General features: G+C 29.8%; 3 protein-coding genes across 4 annotated transcripts; 1 reads left to right on the top strand and 2 right to left on the bottom strand.

The window, feature by feature from the left end:
- Positions 1–11668: 11668 nt before the first annotated feature.
- On the top strand, positions 11669–20769 carry LOC119601473 (DEAD-box helicase Dbp80). Its single transcript, XM_037952420.1, has 12 exons — positions 11669–11760; positions 11848–11907; positions 13380–13453; positions 13567–13698; positions 13759–13954; positions 14023–14137; positions 18693–18870; positions 18929–19030; positions 19408–19543; positions 20045–20207; positions 20274–20387; positions 20443–20769. The coding sequence occupies exons 2-12, from the start codon at positions 11866–11868 to the stop codon at positions 20580–20582; spliced, it is 1392 nt and encodes a 463-aa protein (XP_037808348.1). The 5' UTR covers positions 11669–11760; positions 11848–11865; the 3' UTR covers positions 20583–20769.
- LOC119601475 (transmembrane protein 203) lies at positions 20628–21315 on the bottom strand. The gene has a single exon (XM_037952424.1). It carries the CDS (start codon positions 21242–21244, stop codon positions 20822–20824), a length of 423 nt encoding a protein of 140 aa, XP_037808352.1. The 5' UTR covers positions 21245–21315; the 3' UTR covers positions 20628–20821.
- LOC119601474 (ribonuclease P protein subunit p20) lies at positions 21189–23970 on the bottom strand. 2 transcript variants are annotated; one of them, XM_037952422.1, is made up of 4 exons: positions 23890–23970; positions 23666–23820; positions 23425–23593; positions 21189–21386 (listed from the first exon to the last, which is right to left on the bottom strand). In XM_037952422.1, exons 2-4 carry the CDS (start codon positions 23807–23809, stop codon positions 21265–21267), a joined length of 435 nt encoding a protein of 144 aa, XP_037808350.1. In that variant the 5' UTR covers positions 23810–23820; positions 23890–23970; the 3' UTR covers positions 21189–21264. The 2 variants fall into 2 exon arrangements, with proteins under 2 accessions (XP_037808350.1, XP_037808351.1); XM_037952423.1 differs by having other exon boundaries at positions 23907–23936.
- Between the last annotated feature and the right edge of the window lie 576 nt (positions 23971–24546).

The raw sequence follows: 24546 nt of genomic DNA, 5'->3' as shown, positions 1-24546 counted from the left end.
ATATTGATCTGAAATTTTTTGTATATTATTGGAAATTTTGTTGTCTAACTAACAAGAAAAAATTGAGTCCATTTGGTCCAAAATTACGCCCGGTATTCAAAAAAAGGCGGACCAAGGTATGGTAAATTTTGTATCACTAAATTTTTAAATGCCTATAACTCGGATATTATAAGAGATAAGTAGTATGTCCAAGCATGTTTTTTCAAGATCTCGTCGAGCGCTTTCACAAAATATAAAAATCTTTGTATTTGGGTGAAAAACAAAAAATGGCACGAGTTTAAAAATTTTACATGTCGTAGGTACCCTACTTTGAGCCGCCACAGCGCCGTCCCTGGGGCATCTGCAGGGTTCATCTTCAAAACTTAAACTCGAATACTCCTTGGCTACGCTCACGCCAAATTTTATCCCGATCGGATCAGCCGTTTAGAAATGCCAGATTTATTTCCAAAAAATTTCCATTCTGCCCCACTGTGCAATGTTGTCTAAACAATTATTTAGATAATTTTTGTCAACCACAAAACAGAAACAGTGTTGCTAATATAATAAAAAAATTAAGTGCTTAAAATATATAATTGCTTTTACTTTATTGAGAGAAGTTCTGATAACCATATTGGAATTAATTAATAATAGGTACGTAAATTATTACAACATATAAATTTTTACTCAAAATAATAGTTTAAATTAAAGAAATTGGGGCTTGTCAGTTGGTACGTAAAGGAGTTGTCATTCGGTACCTAACTCTAAGTATGTATTGGTAGAATTTTTGTATTAGTATTGGAGCTCCAACCACTTTCACCACACTTTCCAAACATACATACTTGCATAAAATCGTACATAAAAATTTTAGGAAAATTAAATAACATTTAAATTTCTACATTCGCAGATTTTTTAATTTATTTTGTCCACATCTAATCAGTAAACATTTAATAAATATATTTTTCGGATTTAAAATCTCTTTTTTTGCAAAAAAATAAGTTTATTTAAAATATTTTTTTCATTTTCAATACCAAAATATACAACTTTGTTTTGTCAATTTTAATTTCAACACACAAAAATTAATTGTCAAAAAAATTAAAAAAATATTTTTTTAGTTTGTGAAAAATAAAAATATTTCGGATTGTTAAATACGATAAAATTGTGTAAAAAATTAAAAAATAGTTATGTGTTTGTGAAAAAACGTCTATCAAGTCCTATTATCCCGGTATTTTTGCGAAAAAGTTTTGAAGTATTGTGAGAGAATTGAGTTCTCACAAGTGTGTTGAATTTACACAGAACTCGTCTGTGAAGAGAAGAAAATGTTATTGTTGTTAAACAATGTCATAGTCCAACTTCTTATTATTCTTTGGTTTAAATCTTAATTACTTTGAAATTTTATACGGTTATTTTTTATTAAAGTAAAAACAAAAAACGATAAAGTGACACCACTGAATTATAAATTCATATCAACAAGAAACGGCTGTTTATATTTTTCAATTGTTTTATTCTTTTGGTTAACTGCATTTGGTAAGTATTTTATTGCATTTTCATATTATATTAATGTTTTTATTAATGTTAGTTTTGTTTTTCAAGAAAAAATATATGTGGACGAAATATTTATCAAAATGTCAAACTTTAGGATCAACTGATTACTTTGTAGCTGTAGTCTTTAAAATAATTCAGTAGCTAACACACGACTACAACTGCAGCGCAGCAGCATTTGTGTTCGTGTAGTCGTGTAGCCTGCTGTATTCAATGTCTTCAATACATGTACCAAAGTAAATTAATAAAGTAGCGACACGAGTTGTTGTACAACAAACGTCTACAAAAACCACAGGCAATTTGTTTTTGTTCGAAATACTCACTTGTCAAAATTTGTTTACAAAAATGAACCAATAATTAATGGAAAATATGGCATTATTGTTGTACTTTCCAAAAATATGTTGTTATTTATATTAAAAGTCACAGAGTTTTCTTTATTTTTTAAAAATTAGAACATTTTTAAAAATATTATACATTTAAAATACACTTTTTCACATTAAATACAACAAATTACTCAGAAATTTGTACAAAAGCAAGCGTTAAAATGAAAACAAATATGGCAACATAAACATTTTTGACAAGTAAGTCCACAAATAGCAAGTTTAAAAAAAATAGTCAGCTGTTCAAATGAGTCTACTTTATAAATTTACTTTGACATCTACGTGTGTAAACGAAGCGTCAGCATTCGAATCTCAATTCTGCTCGTGACTGTTTTATACCAATCGTGTAAATACAAAAAAAATAAATCATATGACTTTTATTCTCATTAGACTTTAAGTACGTAAAGTGTGATCGGCTGAAGGGCCCTTAATAGTTCGGATGTAAAAGATTACCATGTAAACTTTAAGAGCGGGTTTTTGAGTTGGTAATCAAAAGCCAATTAATAGATTAGTTAATCTAAAAATAAATTTAATCTGATGTTAATCCCCTTTGTGCCGGTTCACACAGGAAAACTTTTTTTGGGAAACTTCTGATTTTTGTGTGTGAGAGAAAGAGATGGACCAAAAGTTTCCCAAAAAAAGTTTCCCTGGGTGATCGGGCACTTTGGTATTCTTGAGTTCAAGTTTAAACTTCGCAGCGTTGTCATACCTATGCATAGGTGGGACGATATTCTCCCGATCACCAAACAGAGACCCAAATTGATCACATCGCTATAAGTTCCTCCTACCACCACCTTCTCGTAGATGTTGTTAAACTGAAAATATCAGCAATTCGACAACACAATACAAGAACCTTATCGAGGCAGTATGATGTTGGCAAACTCCAACATGCAAGAGCATGGGAAGGACTGATGGAATCTATAAGGAGTCGATATGAAGAGGCATCGGAACATGAACGACTACAGTGGAGTGTAATGAAAAGTATGATAACGGAAAGTGCTAGCCAGAAAATTGGATACAAAAAACATAAGCGCAAAATCTGGATTATGGATGAGACTTGGCAACTGATCAACGGGAGAGGTAGACTCAAAGCTCTAAAAGAATTCATTCCCTAATTCTTTTTTTGAAATGGAGTTATATTTTAAAGAATTAACAATTCTTCAAACGCATTCCCTTTGATTCCTAGAATTAATTCTTAAAGCTTTCGATGTAGTTGAATTAATTCTCTAATGAATTAATTCCTATAGAATGTTAAATTCCTTCTGAATGAATTAATTTTTTTTGCATTCAATCTGTTACAAATTGAATGATATAATGATATAAATTTTGTTTGAATTCAATCTATTACAAATTGAATTTAAAAATTTTTCTACCATTCAATTTGAAATAGATTGAATGAAAGTTTTGTTTTATAATTCAAAAGCATTCTGTATATTAACAATTTAATTTTTTTTTTCTTTCATTCAATTTGTAATAGAAGGAATTAAACAAATATGAATGATCATTCAATTGAATTCATTTCTATAAAGAATGAATTCTCTTAGGAATTAATTCAATGGCTTTAGAATTTAAATTCAAAGAATGATTTTGAAGAATGGTACATTCAAAAATTTAAAGCCGAATTAAAAATATAAGGGAATTAATTCCAAATAGAATTCATTCTTTCCAAGCTTTGGGTAGACTGAAGAATTAATTGAATACAGCAAGGACAGGAGAATCGAGAACTAGTGGAATCTATAAGGATTCGATATGAAGAGGCATCGGAACATGAACGACTACAGTGGAGTGTAATGAAAAGTATGATAACGGAAAGTGCTAGCCAGAAAATTGGATACAAAAAACATAAGCGCAAAATCTGGATTATGCATGAGATTTGGCAACTGATCAACGAGAGAGGTAGACTGAAGAATTAATTGAATGCAGCAAGGACAGGAGAATCGAGATTTACGAATTTAATATTCGTCTATGGACTGCATGGTTAAACGTAGTGCCCGACGGAATAAGAGATTATGGATGGAAAACATGGCCTAACCATACTACCAATGGTTAACAGGGTACACTTGAACGGCCTTCGAATTATTGTCGAACAGTCGGTGGAAAGGCAATCCCCTCTATATTGCGTATTTATAGACTTTGCCAAGGCATTCGATTCCACCCACCAACAGGCTATTTGGCAATTGCTACAATGCAAAAGAGTTCCACGTAAATTTATTAATGTGATCCGTGTGATGTATCGGGATTCAACATGTATGGTGCTACATGAGTTCAATCTAGGAAGATCCTTTAGTGTTAACTCTGGTGTTCGACAAGGGTGTTTCCTATCTCCACTATAATTCAACATGGTACTTGACGTTATAATGTAAAGGGCAATAAGAATTAGAAGGGGCATCACGTGGTGCCTAACTGGGCGTCTCGGAGATCAAGACTATGCCGATGACATATGTCTTCTAGCCCACACATACAACGATATGTCAGGCAGGAAAGCCTTGGGCAGAAGTGAAGCTGATAGTACAGAATAGATCAGAATGGAAAAATTTTGTTATGGCCTTTTGTTTCACCTTGGGAACCATGGGAATCAATATATACAGTAGGGTGGGTCGAAAATAGGTTTTTCTCTCGAATCAACTTCTAATAGTGAAAATATGTTGTATTTTAACGTCAAATGGAAGATTGAAAAATATTATTCAGTTATTTTGAGGGTAATCGCCGCCAAAGTTTGTAAATGCGTTTATATGGGAAAAAATTTCACTTTTTGGAGTTTTTTCACAAAATGAGGCTTTAAGTATTAATTATTGCACCATTTTATAGCAAAATCATAATGTCTAAAAAATTCCCTATCTAAAAAGATAAACCCAAAATTAGTTAAAAATGTTTTCAATTATTAAAATTTCCCTCGAGAATTTTGTGATTCTGAAGACACATAAAAGTAAAAATAAGAAAACTTTTTTAGCTTTGAAAAATTTTACAAAAAAATATTATGTTTATCTTTATAAGATTCTGTGGTCAAAAAAGGACCATTATTCTAACAGCATCTCCAAAACTCCATTTTCAAACTTTAAAACATTTTGTTAAATGGATTTTAAAAATTTTCTATACTGGATGTTATAAAGGATGCATATAAGAATTAAACACAAAAAGAATGAGCTCAATACCTCTCATAGTTTTACCGTATCTACGGTGAAACTATGAGAGGTATTGAGCTCATCATTTTTGTGTTTAATTCTTATAGTATAGAAAACTTAAATTTTTAAAAATCCATTTAAAAAAATTTTTTAAGTTTGGAAATGGAGTTTTGGGGATGCTTTTAAAATAACAGCCCTTTTTTGACCACAGACTAAACCGAGTAAGCGTTATCCAATTTGAACAAAAATTCGTACTAGCACATTTGGGAGAATCCATATCAAAACGGACAGAAAATAGCAATTTTCGGATTTACCATCTCCGATTTTAATGAAATTTCCAGCACATATTAAGGTTTGAAAGTGTTTCTCAAAACAATGACTTTTTGATCGGAATCCCGTTCTAGACCAAAAATATCGCGCTTCGAAATTTTAAAAATATGTTAAAATTGTCTAAAAGTATATACATACATATTATTGCAAATAACTTTGAAATTCCTTTAAGTACAGGAAAATTTTTGATTTAAAGCCAAAGATATTCAGTCTTATGCAAAAAAAAACCTTATTATGACCTTAAAGTGTACATTAGTTAACAACGACTTTTAGCTTAATAATCCATTATTAAAGAAGTATATGCAAAAACAGTATTTTAACTAAAATACATTTTAATGTTTTTTTAGATTTGATGCCGGCAATACCATTATTTTATTCTGTCAATATTTTCATAATGTTGTCTATAAGCGATTATTAGTTCATTTGGTATTCGTGTCTAATATTATTTTTTTATGCTTTTATATAAAATAATTGTTTATAATATCATAAAAATGGGGTTGTATTTGTTTATTTAATAAAAACAACGTATAAATCAAATAAAACAACTAATGTAATTGCAATATTATATTTTGATTAAAGAAAGTAATCACTAAACTATTTTATAAACAAAATTTATATTTTTGGCAAAAAGAAAATAAAAAATATGGAGACAAAGCCTGAAAATAAAAGGAAAAGTGTATCCATATTGTTTTTTATTTATTTATTTTTTTATAATTTATTTAAAAAATTAACACAACAATATTTTTCACAAAACGTCAACAGTTATAAATCGTAATAAAATAATGACATTTGACTTTAATATAGGTTTAAAGTACGGTTGAACCATTATTAACTTTCGTACATTTAACAATGGTTTACTACAGGTATTTTAAGCTAATTATCGTTTTTGGATATACTTTTATCGAATTTAGCTTAACCACGGTTAGTAAGCATGTTGTAAGTTTTTTTGCATAAGACTGATTGTCTTTAAAATCGTGTAAATATAATATTTTAATTCCAAAAGGTTAAAGGTCAATTTTCATAGTTTATAAGTCAATGTCAAATAGGTCAAACAGCTCCGTGTTAAAAATACAAGGTATGAGGATACCTAAACTCTCTTCTCCATTCTAATGAAATTTTTTTCGATGAAGACCCGTGTAGTTTAGGAGTTATTAACCAAAACGTAATTTAAAGCAAGTTTTTTTATACAAAATCGTATGAAAAATTAAACAAACAGAAAAAAATATACAGTGGAATCAATTTCAATTTATATGGAAATGCTATTTATTCTCTTAAACTGCAGGACCAATTTAAATAAAATGTACAAGAAAATTATTAAGGACGATTTAGCATTACTGAAAATTTACTTTGTTACCACCCTGTTAAAATACAAGTTGAGATACGCGGTGTTAAATGAGAGTACTTCGATTATAAAAATATATTAAAGCTTTACAAATCTGCAAATAAGAACCGATTTGGCTGAAGTTGAATTTTTCTTATAGTAGACATTACGGGTATTATAAAACTTAATGGTAGTACTAAGTTATAAATATAATTGAAAAATTATTTTAGTTTATTTGTTTAACTTTTGTCCACTAGTTTATTTAAATTTTATCTCTTAAACTCTTAAATTTAATTAGTATTGCAATATGGATCTAGCTTTACTGTATTGTATAGATTGCGAAAAGTTTATGATCAGTTAAATTTGATCTAATTTATAGATGATAGAAGCTTTAAAATAATTTTTGAACTCGAAGAGTTCACTTCTAAACGCTGTTTTCCACCTTTTATTTGAATATTGTGATGACAAAAGATACTTTCAGTTATTTCCCTGTTTTAGTGGTATGCTTTATCATTTTACAAAAATATATAATTTGAATTGTTATACTTACTTTAAAAAGATACATCCTGGATGAAATTAAATACCAATGGAAGCAATTTTCATTAAAAAATTATAATAATAAAAACAATCCTAGAAAACTCAATTCTTTAACTATTTTCAAAAATCGGGTTTCGGGATATTCGATTTTTTTACTTTTTGAAAAAAATAGTTTTACCGGTTTTAAAGCAAGGCGAAATGCAGTAAATCTATCAAATAAATACATTTATTCATTATTTTTCACTTTTACACGAATCTAGAAAGATTATTATTTATCAACTGGAAAAATCAGGAATTATATTGAGTTGTAAACCCTATACCATTACAATTTATATTATGTAAAAACCAAAAATGATAGTACTTAATTAAGCTTAAAGGACTTTAATAGACTCAAAACCACTTCCAGAGTTGATTAATGTTAAATTACAGATCATAAGCTTAAAGTTATTTGGGAAAAATTTGGTATATAGCACTATTATGGTCCAAAAAAGATAGCGATTAGTTGCTTTTAGCCACATAGCCTCGCTTAAATACTCGAAAGCTCTTCGATTATGCAGCAATCGTTATAAAATAAGTCAGGAGTATGTTTTAAGGATCTTCAAATAATTTTGTAAAGTTTTTTTTTAAAATCGGAGCACATTTGACCCAATGCTCATATAAGGCACATTTCAGAAAATTGTTTTTATGTTTATATTAGTCTTACAAATATTCCCAGCAAAAATAAAACCAGAAGAATAACATTTATCACCACTTCAAAGGTAGCAATTAGTGATTTTTTTTACCTTCCGTGGTTGTGATGTTTAATGACTTCCGAAGAAGCGAAAATAATTCCATTTTTTCAATGCTAAAGAATTTTTTTTGTTCTTACATTTTTGTGATATACAAAATTTTATTTTTGTGCTTCTATTTTAAATGTATCTATTACCCTTATTAATGTTAATATTATTTAAGTCAAATTAGTTGTATTCCATAATAATACAATTTCACTTCCGAATAACTTCCAAAAAAAGAGCATTAAAATTTCTTCTTAAGAATATCTTCAGAAGTAGTGAATTTGGAATCAAATAAAAAGGACATCCCTCCTATGACAAACCTGTATTAAAATCATCACTTCTTCAGGTCTTTTTCAGTACTTCCATGGAGTAAATTCTACTTCTTTTTCGCTTCTTTGGAAGTTATTTTTTTGCTGGGTTAGGATCGTAGTCAATAGTCTTAAATAAGCACTAAATGAACTTTAGTCGTAAACTAAATTTTATGAGGATCACTATAAACCTAAATTCCTATAGACTTCCTTCAGAAAATCGTTGGCCGTCTATAAATTTCATAAATATTTATGAATTAATTAACGATAAATTAAATTCATAATTATTTTTCACACGACTAATAAAAAAAATTGTTTTATATTTATTTTTAAAAACTAACGACCGCATATTAAAAAATGCATTTTTACAATAAACCGAGTTATTCGACTGCAGCAAACCGGGTTTTTTAACATTCAAAATAAAACTCTGTAGCAAAAAACCGGCCGAAGAAAACCGGGTAGTTCTCCTTAGTGAGAAGTATTCTATACGTTTTAAACACCAATGATGAAATTTTTTTTTTTTTTTTTGCAAATTTTTACTTTAAATAAAGTTTCAGTAAAAACATGAACTATTGTAGATATTGTATTTTCAGTGTAGTTTTAGAGTAAATAATTAAAACTTCCAAATAGCATTTATTATGAAATATTTTAAACAAATAAAAATAAGTCTATTATTTTGCACAGCACTGTATGTATGTATGTATGTACATATGCATGTATATGTGTCACACAAACTCTTACTTATTCGAAAAAATCTTTGTAAAATTTAAAAAATGGTTATTTTGTTATTAAAATTATTAGTTTAGAAAGAATATAGACTAGAAATTATAAAAAAATTAAAAATAATGTTGTTTAAAACTTAAATACATTATTTTTGAAAAAATTATATAAATTAGCCAAAAATAGCAGCGACAAAACTGAAACACAAATTATGGATGATTTCAATAAATGTCAATTGGATCAGTGTCGAATTTGGATATTAAAAATAAGAAGGTCCATGGCAATTCAATTACTATGAAATATTATGTCCAGAACTATTCAAAGACGAACTGAAGAAGGTTGCTCAAAGTCATATTGAAGTAAAATCGCCTTTTATTTTGCCTATATTTCGAACAGGCTAGGATTGATTTGAACATTATATGAAAATTTTTCTGATGAATCGAAGCAAACTTAAAATGATCTTGAAATACGGATGGAAAATTTTAGTCTCTTTTATGGCTCTCTTCAATTTTTGAACTTATTCAAAAAAACAAGCAAGTCGCATTCGATCAGGGATGTATTTTTATGTAAACACATACAAAAAAGTGAAAAGCTGTTTCCATTTTCTTTGTTATTGTTTTATACCAATTGTGTAAACACAAAGAATATAAATCATATGTATTTTAATGTCTTTTTTGTCATACGGATAGAATTTCATTTCCACTTTTTCATTAGACTTTACGTTCGTAATGTGTGATCGTCTGAAGGCCCCTTAAATGGACTTGTATATAGGCTTCAAACGTACGCATTTCAAACGTTCGTAAGCGCTCTCTCTGATGTATATTCCTGATAATTGTTCCCAAAGTAAATTAATAAAGCAGCGACACGAGTTGTTGTACAACAAACGTCTAGAAAACCCTCAGAGAATTTGTTTTCGTTCGAAATACTGAACTGTCAAAATTTGTATACAAAAAATTTTTTATTTGAGCAAAATGTTTATGATTTTTATTAAAAATGGATTAATTTTTATTAATTATGAAGAAATTATGAGATCTTTCTATTGTGAACCAACAATTAATTGGAAATACGTCAATTTTTGGTATGCTTTACAAAAATATTTTATTATTTATATAAAAAATCATAGACTTTTTAATGTATTTTAAAAATTTTAACATTTTTAAAAGTATTTAACAATTAAAATACACCTTTTCACATTAAGAACTACAAATTTCTCAGAAAATTTTACAAAAAGCACGCGTGAACAAAACAAAAATGACATAATAAACAATTTTGACAACTAAAGCTCCCTTTACACGAGCACACAAGTAATATGATCTGTCAAAATTTTGTGTAGAAGAGTACGGATGGGATCGTCTAAACGCAATATCTAATGAAACCATCACACATTGAGAGAAAATACAGATGCAAAATTTGACAGTCGTATGGCTGTTTTTATTAGATCAGGGATGTGTTTTTATGTAAATACGTACAAAAAACCACAAACAGCTGTTTATATCTTACATTGTTATTGTTTTATACCTATCTTTTAAACAGAAAAAATATAAATCATACGACTTTTATTCTCTTTTTGTCATATGGATGGAATTTCATTTTACTTTTTCATTAGACTTTACGTACGTAAAGTGTGATCATCTAAAGCAACGGTTCCCAAATGGGGGTCCGCGGACCCCTAGTGGTCCGTAGTAAAATCCTAGGGGGTCCGCGAAGACGAACGAAAAAAACCATGAATAAACAATATTCTGCTTTTATATGTATGTACAAATATATCCAATTTTTGTGCAATAGTCCCAAATTTTTTGGTGACTTTTTGAATTTTATTTTTTCGGTTGTTTATCAGGAAGAAGCTAGGCTAGAATTTATTGTATAACTTTTATAAAGTAAAGTACTGCGTGATTTGTAATTTTTATTTCCTGTATATGTACTGAAATAATGGTTTTTATTTCAGACAAATAATACTCTGCCTTACAATTAAATTAGGGATACTGGTATTCCGGAGTATGAAGTTCAATTCAAATACAAGCTTATTACAGATTTAAGTTTATCAAATTGTAAGCAAAAGTGTTCTCGTTTGAAAGGACAATAATTATATATTTCGAAAACAGAGGTGACTCTTTATGCATCTCTTTTTAAATATTACAATCCGACGTGATACACAGATTTTAACTTGATTTTGTTGACCAATACATATTATTAAATTAATATCAGAAAATCCATAGCGTTTCGCGTAAATATGTAGCCAAAAACCACGAAGTAAAATAATTCGTTGGTATTTTAAAATTCAAATTTAAGTTCCAAATTCACACTACTTTAACAAAGAGTTCAAATCATATATTATGCGGATAACGCATTCCGCAACAACATAGAAGAAGTCCAACTTTCTTATATTATATTCCCGAAAACTTAGCTCACTTACTCAGTTCACCCTTTGCAATCGCAACAAATTTTTGAAACGTGACTCCTTAAGCACATGTGACAATATTTGATAAAGAAACCTTTTCGCTACCTTGAAGAAAAATGAACATGAAAAATCTCACGGTATCTTTTATGGTACGTGTAGACTATATTTAAACCATTATTGCATGACATAAAATTGTTGGGTACTTTTTTCAATATAAGTATATTAATGGTACTAAAAATTGCAATGCTGTTTCAGTTCTTTTTTTGCAAACTGTGGCATTTATTGAGTGATTATTTTTCAAATTGCATTTGAGAAAGTGAGGACATTGTTGTTAAAAATAATTTTACTTTAAGGTAATTTGTAAAAACGTTTGCACATATCCTGTGCCACTTTTACTGCCAATAGAAATACATAAATATATTTCGTTTACATTATTTTAGTATTTCGTAAATTTTGTAATGGATTGGGCCAAAAAAGCAGAGGATCAGGTATCCAAATTGGTAAGATTATTACAGCAGTAAATATGTGTATGTCCTACTGTTTTTACTGTGTCCACCTAGAATCTTAAGAAAATTATAAAAAGTAAATAAGTTATAATATATTACCACATATGTATGTAAATATGCGGTATGTACCTATTTGTGTATGGATGTATGAATGCAATTGGCGTATTAGAAACAACTTTCGCCATATGAATATTTTTAATTTTTAGTACCTAATACATTAGGACATCATACATATGTATGTCCCAAATAAAAAAATCAATATAGGATTTATTAAAACTGGTCTTCCGTTTGTGGGAGTTATGCTAAAAACTTCTTCACTGCATCATTCAATTAGCCGCAATACCTTTATCACCGAGCCATGCAAGAACCATTGTTATTTCCAACTTAAAAAAATTATAAGCAAAAATATTTAAAATAATAAATATTTATAAATAATCGATTAGGTAGGTAGGTAGGTTGATAGGAGGATGTATCAAATCCGAAGAAATACACCTAGGCCACTTTCGGGCCTGTTGTGCGCTCCTTATCATGAAAAAACTGAATGATTTTTTTTTTCAGTATTAGTCAGGAATGTTATTATTTCTGGAATAACATCACTTCCAAGAAACTCGATTAAGTTTGTCAAGTGGTAGATAGAAATCAACCTTTTAGAAGTCCCGAATTTGGATAAAATTGATAAACCGAAAAACAGGACTCGTTACCATCAGCTTCACATGCCACAGAAACAAAAATTTTATTACAAACCAAATTTTCCACTAGTATTTATTTAGAAAATTCACGTGTTTATTGGTCGTCTTTATCATGTAATTCAACAACAATGGATTACATTTTGTGGGAAAATGTTAAAGATGTATAATATATAGGGCCAATCGATTCCATTAAAACTGAAATTCCGTGACTATTTATTAATTAAATAAACTCGCAATTTTGTCAAAATGTGAACGAAAAATTTGGTTAGCCCTCAATAAAAATCAGTTTTTGTATCTGTAGAGCCGCAACGTTCAATATAATAATTTTATAACGTTTTTGAAAAGAGTAAAAAAGAAGCACATAAAGGAGGAAAATTTATAAAAACATGTATAAAAACTCAAATCATTTGTTATGCTATATGATGTGGTGTGTAATGAATTCTCTGTTGCATTAACAAAAATGATTTGATAAATGATTAATCCAAACAAAACTACCACTCTGTTACATTCCCCGACAGCTTCCGGTTCTACGTACCGGAAGAACCCGAATTATTCGGCCAAGGTCTGTCAACCCCAGCAACAACAAACTGTCTGTGGATGCATTGTCTTCTGATAGAAATTAAAAAAATGTTTTCTATATTAAAAATATAGACAATTGATAAAGCAAAATTACTAGTTTCAGGATTATTCAAGAATCTAAAGTGGATCAGTTTTACTGCATAATTATTTCTGTAAAATAATTCATGTTCATTTGTAATATTTATGTACATATTTTAGGTCAGTAATTTGGAAATTGAGAAGAAAGAAGATGATTCGAATGAAAAAAAAGAAGAAGATGCTGATGTTGTAAGGTAAAATCTAATTATAAATTAATCAATACCCTTTTAACTAAATTATTACATTTATAAACTGTTTCTTGGAGTTGCAAAATTTAAGTAAATTTTTAATAATTTTCCAATTTCAGCCCTGCCGAAACAAGTCTTCTGCTCAAAATTATAAGAAAAGGTTTAGTCGAATCTAAGTTAGATTTGGAGGTTCAACGCCAGGACCCAACTTCGCCGTTATATTCTGTAAAAACTTTCGAAAAACTACATTTGTATGTTAAAATATCCACGTGCAGAAAATGACATATTAATAAATTATTTAACTTTTTCAGAAAACCGGAAATTTTAAAAGGAATTTATGCCATGGGTTTTAACGCACCTTCAAAAATTCAGGAAAATGCTTTACCGATATTATTAGCTGATCCTCCACAAAATATGATAGCACAAAGTCAATCTGGTACTGGTAAAACGGCGGCCTTTGTACTTGCAATGTTAAGCAGAGTAGATACTAAACTGGATTATCCTCAGGTACAATTTTAATATAAAAGCAAACATTTTGTAATTTTATGTCTTTTATGACATGTGTATATTAATAGGTTCTTTGTTTATCTCCAACGTATGAACTGGCCATACAAACTGGGGAAGCTGCCGCAAGAATGGCACAATTTTGTCCTGATATAAAATTAAAGTTTGCAGTACGTGGTGAAGAAGGTAAAAATACACATATATAACAAGAATTTTTTTGGTATAAGTCAAAAGTTGGTTCTTTCTAAGATTCTATTTCTTAAGTATTTTTTACTTTTTTGGGATATGTCAAAATTTGATTCTTTCTAAGATTCCATTTCTTAAATATTTTGTCCTGACGTCAATATTTACTTTAGTTTAGCGGGATCAAGGCATATAATGGTTCTTTTCTGAAAATTTTTAGTTGGTCCGATTTCAAAAAAGCTCTTTTAATTTTATTATTAATAATTCTATCAGACACACTTTCGAAAGGTTTGCTATTAAAATCAGCAAAATTGACCATAACAGAAATATTGGTAAAAATTCCGAAACAACCCATAAAAATATTGACAAATAGTACGAGATCGAAAAATAAAAATTAACAATCTCTTAAATCCTTAAAGGTAGTAAAAAGTAAATAAACTTTATTAGTACATACATACTAGTAAAAACTTGTAAGAAAACAAATAACACAGGCCAACCATTTTTTGACCAAGAGATCAAAGTATACTTTTGATTTAAAATTCGATGAATCCAAGGGATATAGTGTCCTAAATTTTGAAAAAAAAACTTTATGTCATAATTCTAGCCATAAAATACTTTTTTAAACCTAAGGTTAAAATATCTCTTTATTTTGTAGACGACATATTGGACTTTCAGATGACATAAACATTCTTATAAACCTTTCGATATTTTTATACCCACCATCAAAAAAGATGGGGGGTATATCGATTTTGTCATTCCGTTTGTAACACATCGAAATATTGGTCATAGACCCATAAAAGTATATATATTCCGGGTCCTTATTAAATTCTAAGACGATCTAGCCATGTCCGTCCGTCTGTCCGTCCGTCTGTCCGTCCGTCCGTCTGTCTGTTGAAATCACGATAGGGACCACACGAGAGGAGCTAGACAGTTGAAATTTTGCATAAATATTCTCTATTGTTAAGGTTTGTTTGGTATTGAAAATGGGCAATATCGGTCCACTTTTTCCGATAGCCCCCATACAAGTGGACCTCCAAAAAACAGCTTTAACGGACATAACTCTTTTATAAGTAGGAGTGTAGTGATGAAATTCGACATAAAGAAGTTTAATGTGAGCCAAAATCTTTCTACCAAAGTTTTTGAGGATCGGCCTATAAATGACCCTACCCCCCATATAAGGTCCCCTTATGAAAATTACTTTAACAATCATTACTGGTCCCAAAATGCAAGTATAGCGATGAAATTTGGTATAAGTTTGTTTCCTACGAACCAAAATCTCTCTACCATTTTTTTTTAGGATCGGCCCATAAATGACCCTACCCCCTATATAAGGTCCCCTTTAGAAAATGACTTTAACACTCATTACTAGCCTAAAAATTCGAGTATAGCGATGAAATTCAGTATAAGTAAGTTTCTTACGAACCAAAACCTTTTAACCAATTTTTTTTAGGATCGGCCCATAAATGACCCTACCTCCTATATAAGGTCCCCTCCTGAAAATGACTTAAACACTCATTACTGGCCCTAAAATGCAAGTATAGCGATGAAATTCGACATAAATACGTTTCATGTGAGCCAAAATTTTTCTACCAAATTTTTTGAGGATCGGTCCATAATTGACCCTACCCCCCATATAAGGTCCCATTTAGAAAATTACTTTAACACTCATTACTGGTCCAAAAATACGAGTATAGCGATGAAATTCGGTATAAGTAAGTTTCTTACGAACCAAAATCGCTCTACCAATTTTTTTAAGATCGGCCCATAAATGACCCTATCCCCCATATAAGGTCCCCTTCTGAAAATGACTAACGATCATTACTGACTAAAAAATATGAATATAGCAATAAAATTTTACACAATTAAGTTCTTCGCGAGCCAAAATCTTTTTAATAACTTTTATGTGGATAGGTCCATAATTGGCCCTAATCTCCCTATTGGGTCCACTTCAGGAAATAGCTTAAACGCTCATTACTGTCTTAAAAATACGAGTAAAGCGATGAAATGCTACACACGTAAGTTTCTTACGAGCCAAAACCTCTGTACCAATTTTTTTGCATCGGCCCATAAATGAGCCTTCCCCCATATAAGGTCCCCCTCTGCAAATAACTACATGTTCATTATTGGCTTAAAAATATGAATGTGACGAAAATTGACGCACATAAGTTTAATGCGTGCCAATATCTCTCCACCAAATTTAGGGAGGATCGGTCCATAATTTAATTTTCAGAAAATTACTTAAACGATCATTACTGGCTTAAAAATATGAGTTATGAAATACGGTTATGAAATTCGCTCCGAATTTCATGTGGAATGTGTTGGTAATACACAAAAGGTTCCCTTCAGGAAAGAGTCTTGGTTAATAACTACGAGTGTTCCTTATTTAAAATATACATAATCTATGTACAAAATTTTATGAGTATCGGTTCATAATTGACGCTCACGGTTTAAGAATTGAAATAAAATATTTGTTTTTTTAATTAATATTTTGGTAGTTCAAAAGAGCTCTGGCCATAATTGACTTAAGCTATATTCCAAATATCACGCTGATGTTTATAGGGGAGCATTCCTTTTACAGCATACGGTTTGATAGTGGGTATATGAGATTCGGCACAGCCGAATATAGCACTCTTACTTGTTTAATTAATATTTTGGTAGTTCAAAAGAGCTCTGGCCATAATTGACTTAAGCTATATTCCAAATATCACGCTGATGTTTATAGGGGAGCATTCCTTTTACAGCATACGGTTTGATGGAGGGTATATGAGATTCGGCACAGCCGAATATAGCACTCTTACTTGTTTTAATTATATTATGGTCATATTTTGAGTCGATCTAACATAGATACTTACATACAGTGTCTCTCATAATTATTCGAATTTGGGTAAACTATAAAAAGAAACCAAATTTAATAATATATTTTGTGTGCAAAATAAATAAATTAATTTGTTATATTGTCTAGATAGTCCTTATGTTTGATATCACGCTTTTTAAAACTTGAAAAATTTGCATTGACTTAAATTAATTGTGCTTTTTTAAAAAAAGTCCGTAAATTTGCCTCACAAAAGTATACGAATTTTTCCGGTATTTATATTTGATCATATTATACGCAACACAAATTTTAGAATCGAATGGTTTTTATGCGTAATATTGTTTTAAGGGGTTACTATCCACGGTAAGGATATATTTTTGGCCCATTTGGTCCACAATTTTGGGGAATTTGTACCCTGTTTTCATGTAATATCATTAAAATGGCGATTTTTGGCCATAATTGTAAATTTTTCTCCTTTTTTCCAGAGATAAAACAAAAATTTGATATTGGGACTTAAAAGACTCCTTGGGGTATCTAAAAATAATATTTTTTGTTACAAGAATCTGTATTTAAACGTTCCAAGATAAATTATTCGGATCATTCTTCTGTCGCTAATTCAATATATTGGAACTTAAGTCCATTTTTATAATACTAGGATCAACTATTTTCGGGGAAAGTTTTCTGGTATATATTCTTTTAGATATCAGCTTTTATACATTTTAAGTTTTCAATGTGTTGTGGAAGTGTACAACTCCAAAACATGCCTCGAATAAGCACCATTCAAAACAGTAAAATCATTATTTTTATATACCAATGTCCTCCATGCTGCATGGCGCGATATCATTATGATCACATCAAAAATGTTGATATGTGTTTAAATATTATTTACTATGATCAAATTAAAACCAAAATTTAGGACTTACAGTGTTATTGTAACGGGCAACATAAGCGTGAAAGTTACGAGTAGTAAAAACTGAAATCTACTATATAGGATGACGTTTTGTTAAGGCATGTTTTGGGGTTGTATACCGCTATAATATATTGAAAATTTAAAATACATTAGTGCCAATATGTGCATGAATATACACTAGACAACTTTGTCGGAAAATATCGTCCCTAGAGGTACGAAAAGGGTCTTACGATCCAGATAATTCAATTAGAAACTGAAAAACGATACCAAAAATACATCTTGGAACGTTGAAGTACAGATCCTTATAACAAAAAATATTATTTTTAGATACCCTATGGGTTCTATTAAATTCCAATATTAAATTTTGGTTTTATCTCTGGAAAAAGGGTGAAAACATACAAATATAGCCAAAAATCGCCATTTTAATGATATTACATGAAAAGAGGGTACAAATCCCCCAAAATTGTGGACCAAATGGGTCAAAAATATATCCATGCGGTTGATAGTATGATCAAATATGAAATACAGGAAAAATTCGCATACTTTTGTGAAGTAGTTTCATGGACTTTTTTTAAAAAAAGCACAACTAATTTAAGTAAATGTAAAGTTTTCAAGTTTTAAGGGGCGTGATATCAAAACTAAGGACTATCTAGACAATATAACAAATTAATTTATTTATTTTCCACACAAAATATATTATTAAATTTGTTTTCTTTTCATAGTTTACCTAAATTCGAATACTTATGAGAGACACTGTACATGTATTATAAATGATTTACTTGCAGTGTTTACATATAAAGTTAATACATATTTTTATTATAAAATTTATTTTTTAGTTGTACCAGGCACCAAGTTATCCGACCATATAATAATTGGAACTCCTGGAAAAGTTCTTGACTGGGGTCTTAAATATCGTGTCATCGACTTGAAGAAAATTCGAGTTTTCGTGTTAGATGAAGCCGACGTAATGATTGCCACTCAGGGTCATCACGATCAATGTATTCGCATTCATAAGTAAGTTATATTATTTTTTTCAATGTTATAATTAACAAATTATTACTAATAATTTCAGACAATTATCGCCAAAGTGTCAGATGTTATTCTTTTCAGCTACATATGATAAAGAAGTGATGGAGTTTGCAGAGCATATTGTGCCTGAAGCAAATATAATTAGGTAAGTAATGACATTAAATTATTTATTTTATTTTTTAAATCATCTAATATAAAAGTTTCAACTTAATACATCTGATTGTTTGGATTTGCAATAGCTTTAAATACTGCAATGCTTCAGCATAGCACACTAATCAAAAATGCATATCAGATGCAAATAAATTGAATAAAACTTTAAAGTCTAAAGGTTTTTCTGTATAGCATCTTAATGCTCAAATTAACATTGAAAGTTTTTGAAAAATTGAGTCCTTTAGCTATGCCTACCATTAACATTATGAATTATATGACGAAATCTTCGACTGGTTCAAACTTTGGCTCATTTCATACTCTGATTTGTCTGAAATATTTGTCGCATCTCATTTTGTGTTCTTATAATTTTAGACTTAAACGGGAACAAGAATCACTTGACAACATTAAGCAATATTATGTAAGATGTCGTTCGGAAGATGAAAAGTATCAGGCAATTCAGAACATATATGGCAGTATTACTATTGGACAAGCCATCATTTTCTGTCATGTAAGTATTCTTAATTAAATAATGATTTCTCATGTAAGTGAAATGTATGTATATATGAGCAATTCATATTGCAGATTTTCATAACGACAAAGTTTAAGTTCAGCAAATCACTTAAAATGCATAATAAACTTATGAACAGTAGTATTATGATAAATGGTCATAAATTAGTTTTACATATATGAACAAAAATTCAACCTCCGAATTTTATGAGGATCGGTCCATATTTGACCATATAACACTATTTTATTTTCATCTATAAATTGCTTAAACATGCATATACAGTGGTAGCCATTTGTTTAGCACACTTTTAGGTCAACTAGTCCACATACAACTGGACATACTGAATATCACTTTAGAACTCATAATTATGTTTATGCAAAAATCAGTAGATCTAAAATTTGTATAAGCATAAGTCGACCTCATTTGATCCCAGTCCACAACATTTACCAATGGACATTTTAAAAATAAATTTAAAAAATTGAATTTATCTATTAATTTTAGACCCGAAAAACAGCTGGTTGGTTAGCTGGAAAATTGTCATCCGATGGCCATTCCGTTGCTGTTCTATCCGGCGATCTAACTGTTGAACAAAGGTTAGCTGTTTTGGATCGTTTTAGAATTGGACTAGAAAAAGTACTGATAACAACAAACGTATTGTCCAGAGGTAACGAAAACACGTTCCTTATTATAATTACAATTCGAAATTAAGTTTTTTTATTCTAATTTAAAGGAATCGATGTCGAACAAGTTACAATTGTCGTAAACTTTGACTTACCAATGGACGCCAAGGGCAATGCCGATTGTGAAACTTATTTACATCGCATCGGAAGGACCGGAAGATTTGGTAATAATATGGTGACACATTTAAAATTATTTTTGCTAATTTACTTCCATTACAGGTAAAAATGGCATTGCAATTAATCTAGTAGATAGCGAAAAAGCCATGGCCATCTGTCGCACCATTGAGAATCATTTTAAGAAAAATATTAAGGAGCTCAATGCAGACAACACCGAAGAAATTGAAAAAATCGGAACTTAATCTCATTTATAAGTTTGATTTGATATAATAATACGTACATGTGTGTTTATTGATTAAATATTTTTATTTTTTATATCTTCAATCATAAATACCGAATATAACTTTCGTTAATGTTATGAAAATTGCTTTTTTACATTCCTCTCATTATTTTTATTTATAGTTTATATAAAAGTAAATTAAAATAAAACAGAACTACTATACATTATAAATATTTATTTTAACATCATCCGATTAGTACGTCACACTGAATTCGGTAGTTGACAAGCACGTACCGCAACCAACTGAAGCAAAACAAATATGGGTGAAAATACTTCGCTATATTCCAAATTTGTTTGACCACTAAGTTTAAGACAAAGCAAATATTTGAATATTGCGACAAGAAACAAAAAGTAGGTGCTCCACATAAAACGATGCAAAGCTTTGCGCTTATTATCTGAGTCCAAGTACATTCTAATTCCAACAATTATGCAAAAATATGCATTGCAGATGTCAATGCAAAAAAGTGGACTAAAAATCGTAAACCAATCCACAGAGTTTTTCACAATTGTTCCAGATATCCGAAAAGCAAGCGTTATTGTGAAGACGAGAAGACCGCATAAATTTATCATTATTTCAAATTCGGTAAGTCCGAGCCAGCGTACCAGTTCCGACAACTTAAACATTTTGTATTATTATGTATCGATTAAATTGAAAAGGCAACATCAACGTCATACACTGAATTTCGAACAATTTTAATATGGACAGCTGAATTATTTCTCCGCTGAATAGAAATATCATCGGCATCACTTAATGGATGATATTCATCTAGAAAAAGAAACGATTAATAATATTAAAATAGGAAATCAACAATGGGACAATAATATATTATGGAAAAAATAAGATCTGCTTGCAAATGCCAGTTCGTAAACGCATCACTGCACTGTTCTGATACGCAGTGTATTCGAAAATGCATCACATAAATAAATAGCTAAATGTGTAAATGAGTATTTATATTGTAACTAATTTTTTGAAACTTTTTAAAATTAAAGTTTTTTGTTTATACATAAAATTCGCATCAGCATCGCAAACTAATCATCACAAGCAGCACCGTGAGGCATTTCCAAACTGGACCAACAATTTGGATTAATAACTTTGGAAGTAAAACAAATTCTAAACTTTGATGACTGTTGCAAATCTGGCCATGGTTTTCATTTAAAATATCTGTCAGTTTCACAAAAGAATGTTAAGGTTTATGTATATTATGTACCAAAGTTTAATGTTTAAGTTACCCTCTAATCCCCTTATTCACAAACAACATTTTTATTTTATAAAAGGTTTATAAAACAAAATTTCCATACAAAATCTAATTTATAAACTGTTTATAAAATACATATTTTTTTTGTGAATAAGGGGGTAACAATATACACCCACTGAGGAAGAATTATTTGGCCTCGTAATATTCATAACAGAGGAAACCAGAACACTAAAGTTTAACTCACTCGATTTTCAGCACGGGTTCCCGTTATCCAATTGGCTTAAAATCTTAATTTTAGACACTAATAAATAAAGAACCATACAAAAAAATCTATATTTTTGGGCACCTCTAATGTACAAACATACCGTCACCTGAAATGCACGCGCTTTTGCAACAACACTTTTAAAATTTTGCAGGGGACAAAAAACTAAATAAAATTCATATTAATAAAGTCGGTCAAAATAATAATTTGCGAAAACATTTTGATGCAGTGGACCATTTCCTATCAAAAAGTCGAATTTTATTTATTTGGTTGTTACGCTTTTTTTCATTACAGGTGAAGATACATAAGTACATGCATGGCCACTTGACCACGGCTATTTATAAAGAAATCACCACAGAAGTTTTCTCATTAATTTCTCCGATAAAACATTCGAAAACGGCTATTGAAAGCGGCAAGAGTATGTGCTCGTAGAGCTCATCTGTCGCTTAGTTCGTGGCAGCAAATCTTTCAATCTCGAAGTTTCGAAAACGATATTAATAGCGAGTATTTAGCAATATTAATTATGCATTAAAAATACATTTTTTGGTTCCAATCTCAATGCTAATAAAAGTTTATAAAATATTTTTATTAGTTTTGCAATCGTGTTCGTAAATGATACCTTAACGGTATTGAGATACATTCGCCAGATATATTCACCCCTAATCTACATTTCGATTACGAAAAGTATTCCAACAAAAAAACTGAATCGTAAGAAAAAGGATAAACAATTCCATTTCGTTTCAATGCTATACGATTGTGTGTATTCTGCATTACGATCGTATCTACGTTTTTGTAAGTTGTTTATGTGGCGGATAGTCGAATCGAAATGAAGAACACCAGAATACGGAGAAAATGTCGATTCGAAATGAAATGCAGAAAAGGTGTGATTTTTAACAGTTCGATATTGCTAAAAATTCGTTGGTAATGCGTGATAGCAATAATTCGAGAAATTTACATACATGTAAATTGGGGTATAACTTTTATACTATTTCAAATCGGTCCTATGCATTCCACACAAACAAAATTGAATATTTATTCACAAAATCGGAAATTTTTGATATGAACAAGTGTCGTTGTTGGACCCAAAACACAGTACCTTATTCCTCCTCCAAATTTACATGTAAATTTATTTGTGAATGGTTTTAGAAAAATAGAAGCCGTGGTTTTTGCACCAAAATAACCCAAGAAAAAGTTTTTGGTTATTAGAAGACTACTGGCTACCATGGGCCTAATTTTGGTTTGGTTGATTACAAATATCGTTTTCACAAATTTTGGCCAAGCAAAAACTCTGTCATTATTTTAGACATTCATATGTATAAATTATATTGAAAATAATTTGAATTTACCTATTAAATGAATAGTAGATGTATTTATTGCATATGTAAGGGCATCATTTGAATCTTTAACTAAGCTCGATGCCAAATTAAGACCTCGTAAAATTGCGTTTCCCAAACAATGCAAATATATTTCCTTTATTCCGGCGTTCAGTAAATCTTCGCAATGTTTTTGTTGTGCCTAAATAAAAGTTTAATGTTTAATGTGTATTCATAGAATTGCATAAATTAAAAAATTCCATATTAAAGATACCTTAAAGTTAGACTTTGTTGTAATGTAAATATCGTTTTGCCTTTTGTTGACTTTCGGTGGAGTCTTCTTTTTTTGGTTACGGTTGTAGTTGGCCTTTTTCATAGATTGCGACCTTATTTTCTGATTTGCAGAATGTTGTTCCATAATATCTCCACCTTAAACATCCAAACGCATATTTTTAATTAAAATAAAACGTCAAGTTAAAAAACTAAAATATATCACACTAGATATGGTATTTTACAAAATTAATACAGCAGTGGCGACATAAACCCAGCTGGCAATTTTTATTCAAACGTGAAAGTAACAAAAACAATGTTTTTTTGACAGACATGTCTACATTTTACACATTTTTTATCCTAAACGTCAAATTGTTATCGCGATAAAAATGATCAGGTATAGTCACAGTTTATTAGCGTTATAACATCGTTGAAACAAAGTTGACAAAACAATTGTTAAAAACAATTGATAAAAAACTTCATTTAATTGTAGAATTGTAGATGAGATAAAATTTAGTCAATTTAGGGTTTATTTATAAAATTTACATTTAATGTTAATTGTTTTTATAAATAAAAGAACTGTGATTTGTAGTGATGAAAACCGCATTTTGATTCCCCTATGAATTAATATTAACAAAAATATTAATGTTATTTCACCAACGTTTTTTTAAGTGTTGTGAAAAATATTTGTCAAGTTATACTTGGTTTAACAATAAACTCTGCGCATGTGGTTATTGCTGTCACAGGGTATACAGAGGCGTCTCGAGCAAAAAACTAATTCCCTCTCTTTCGCACAAAACCATTTCAATGATTTTTTTACCTGTATTTTATATACCTCTTCTCACAAAACAATTTCAAAATCAAAAAAAGCTGATTTTAGACTTT

The sequence above is a fragment of the Lucilia sericata genome, unplaced genomic scaffold (genome assembly GCF_015586225.1).
Source record: "Lucilia sericata isolate MDLA Ls3-8-SP2 unplaced genomic scaffold, ASM1558622v1 Contig000168F_arrow, whole genome shotgun sequence".
NCBI classification, from domain to species: domain Eukaryota; kingdom Metazoa; phylum Arthropoda; class Insecta; order Diptera; family Calliphoridae; genus Lucilia; species Lucilia sericata.
Note: the sequence above shows the minus strand (reverse complement) of the source record. Positions and strands in the feature narration are given on the sequence as shown.